Source organism: Galeopterus variegatus, unplaced genomic scaffold (assembly GCF_000696425.1).
Source record: "Galeopterus variegatus unplaced genomic scaffold, G_variegatus-3.0.2 Scaffold54660, whole genome shotgun sequence".
NCBI lineage: Eukaryota > Metazoa > Chordata > Mammalia > Dermoptera > Cynocephalidae > Galeopterus > Galeopterus variegatus.
In genome coordinates this window covers 2147-3063 of record NW_007780771.1, presented here as the reverse complement: position 1 = coordinate 3063, position 917 = coordinate 2147, and the positions used below count along the sequence as shown (strand labels likewise).

Below are 917 nucleotides of genomic sequence, written 5' to 3'. Positions count from 1 at the left end.
TGGTCTTACACATCAGGGCTTCCATGATAAAGTTTTAGAAGACTGCGATACAGTCCTCAGTTTAAATGCCAACAACTGCAAAGCTCTGTATCGGAAGTCTAAGGCTTTAAGTGATTTAGGAAGATACAAAGAAGCATATGATGCTGTAGCAAAGTGCTCCTTAGCAGTGCCTCAGGTACGGAATTTTTATTTCAGTTCATTTGTTTACATCATAACCATTCTCTTGCTCCCATGTGGAGAAAAGACATTGAAAGCGTTAAATTTCCATGCACCATTTACCCTGCTTCAGAAGGGTACATGTAATTGCTGATAAAGCAAGTGTCTTGACAGGAAATGCTACAACTGATGTGCTGTTCTTCTTCACAGTTAGTACATATAATCCTCTATTAATCATATAAGCTTATTTTTTTCAGGATGAACATGTAATAAAACTAACTCAAGAACTAGCTCAGAAATTGGGGCTTAAAATAAGAAAAGCATATGTTAGAGCTGAGGTAAGCTGGAGTTCTGTCCATAAGGTATTTTCATTTTGTTTTATAACTTGGAGTCAGTTCTGTCTTTAAATTCATGTCTTTATTTTATTTCAGGTCTCGTTAAAATCAGTTCCAGGGGATGGGGCTACCAAGGTAAAGCCATCATTTCTGTAAAACTCATAATGAATAGAAAAGAAAGGATGGAAGAGCTAGCTATTCTACTTTAATATTTTTGGTGTGTGTTTATTTTGAGACCTTTTTATTCCTCAAATACATAATTGACTATAGCTTCCTGTCACTTTAAAAAACAAAACAACTAACTCAAGTAATATATTTTAGTCTTAACCAGCATTTCCTGAAGTACAATGGAGCATTTTACAGGATGTTAGTAGACGTTAGGTGTTGTTTGAAAAAGAGTGGCCCAGGGCTAGTTACTACTAGTTT

General features: G+C 35.4%; 1 protein-coding gene across 1 annotated transcript in view; it reads left to right on the top strand.

Annotated features, from left to right (window-relative positions):
- Window positions 1–10: 10 nt before the first annotated feature.
- Window positions 11–917, top strand: part of LOC103584415 (zinc finger CCCH domain-containing protein 7A-like) — a gene marked incomplete at both ends in the record, with an annotated part of 2959 nt that continues 2052 nt past the window's right edge. Inside the window, 3 exons of the mRNA XM_008565433.1 lie at window positions 11–175; window positions 414–494; window positions 588–643. Coding sequence (XP_008563655.1) covers window positions 11–175; window positions 414–494; window positions 588–643 — 302 coding nt within the window. The remainder of the gene's footprint in view (window positions 176–413; window positions 495–587; window positions 644–917) is intronic.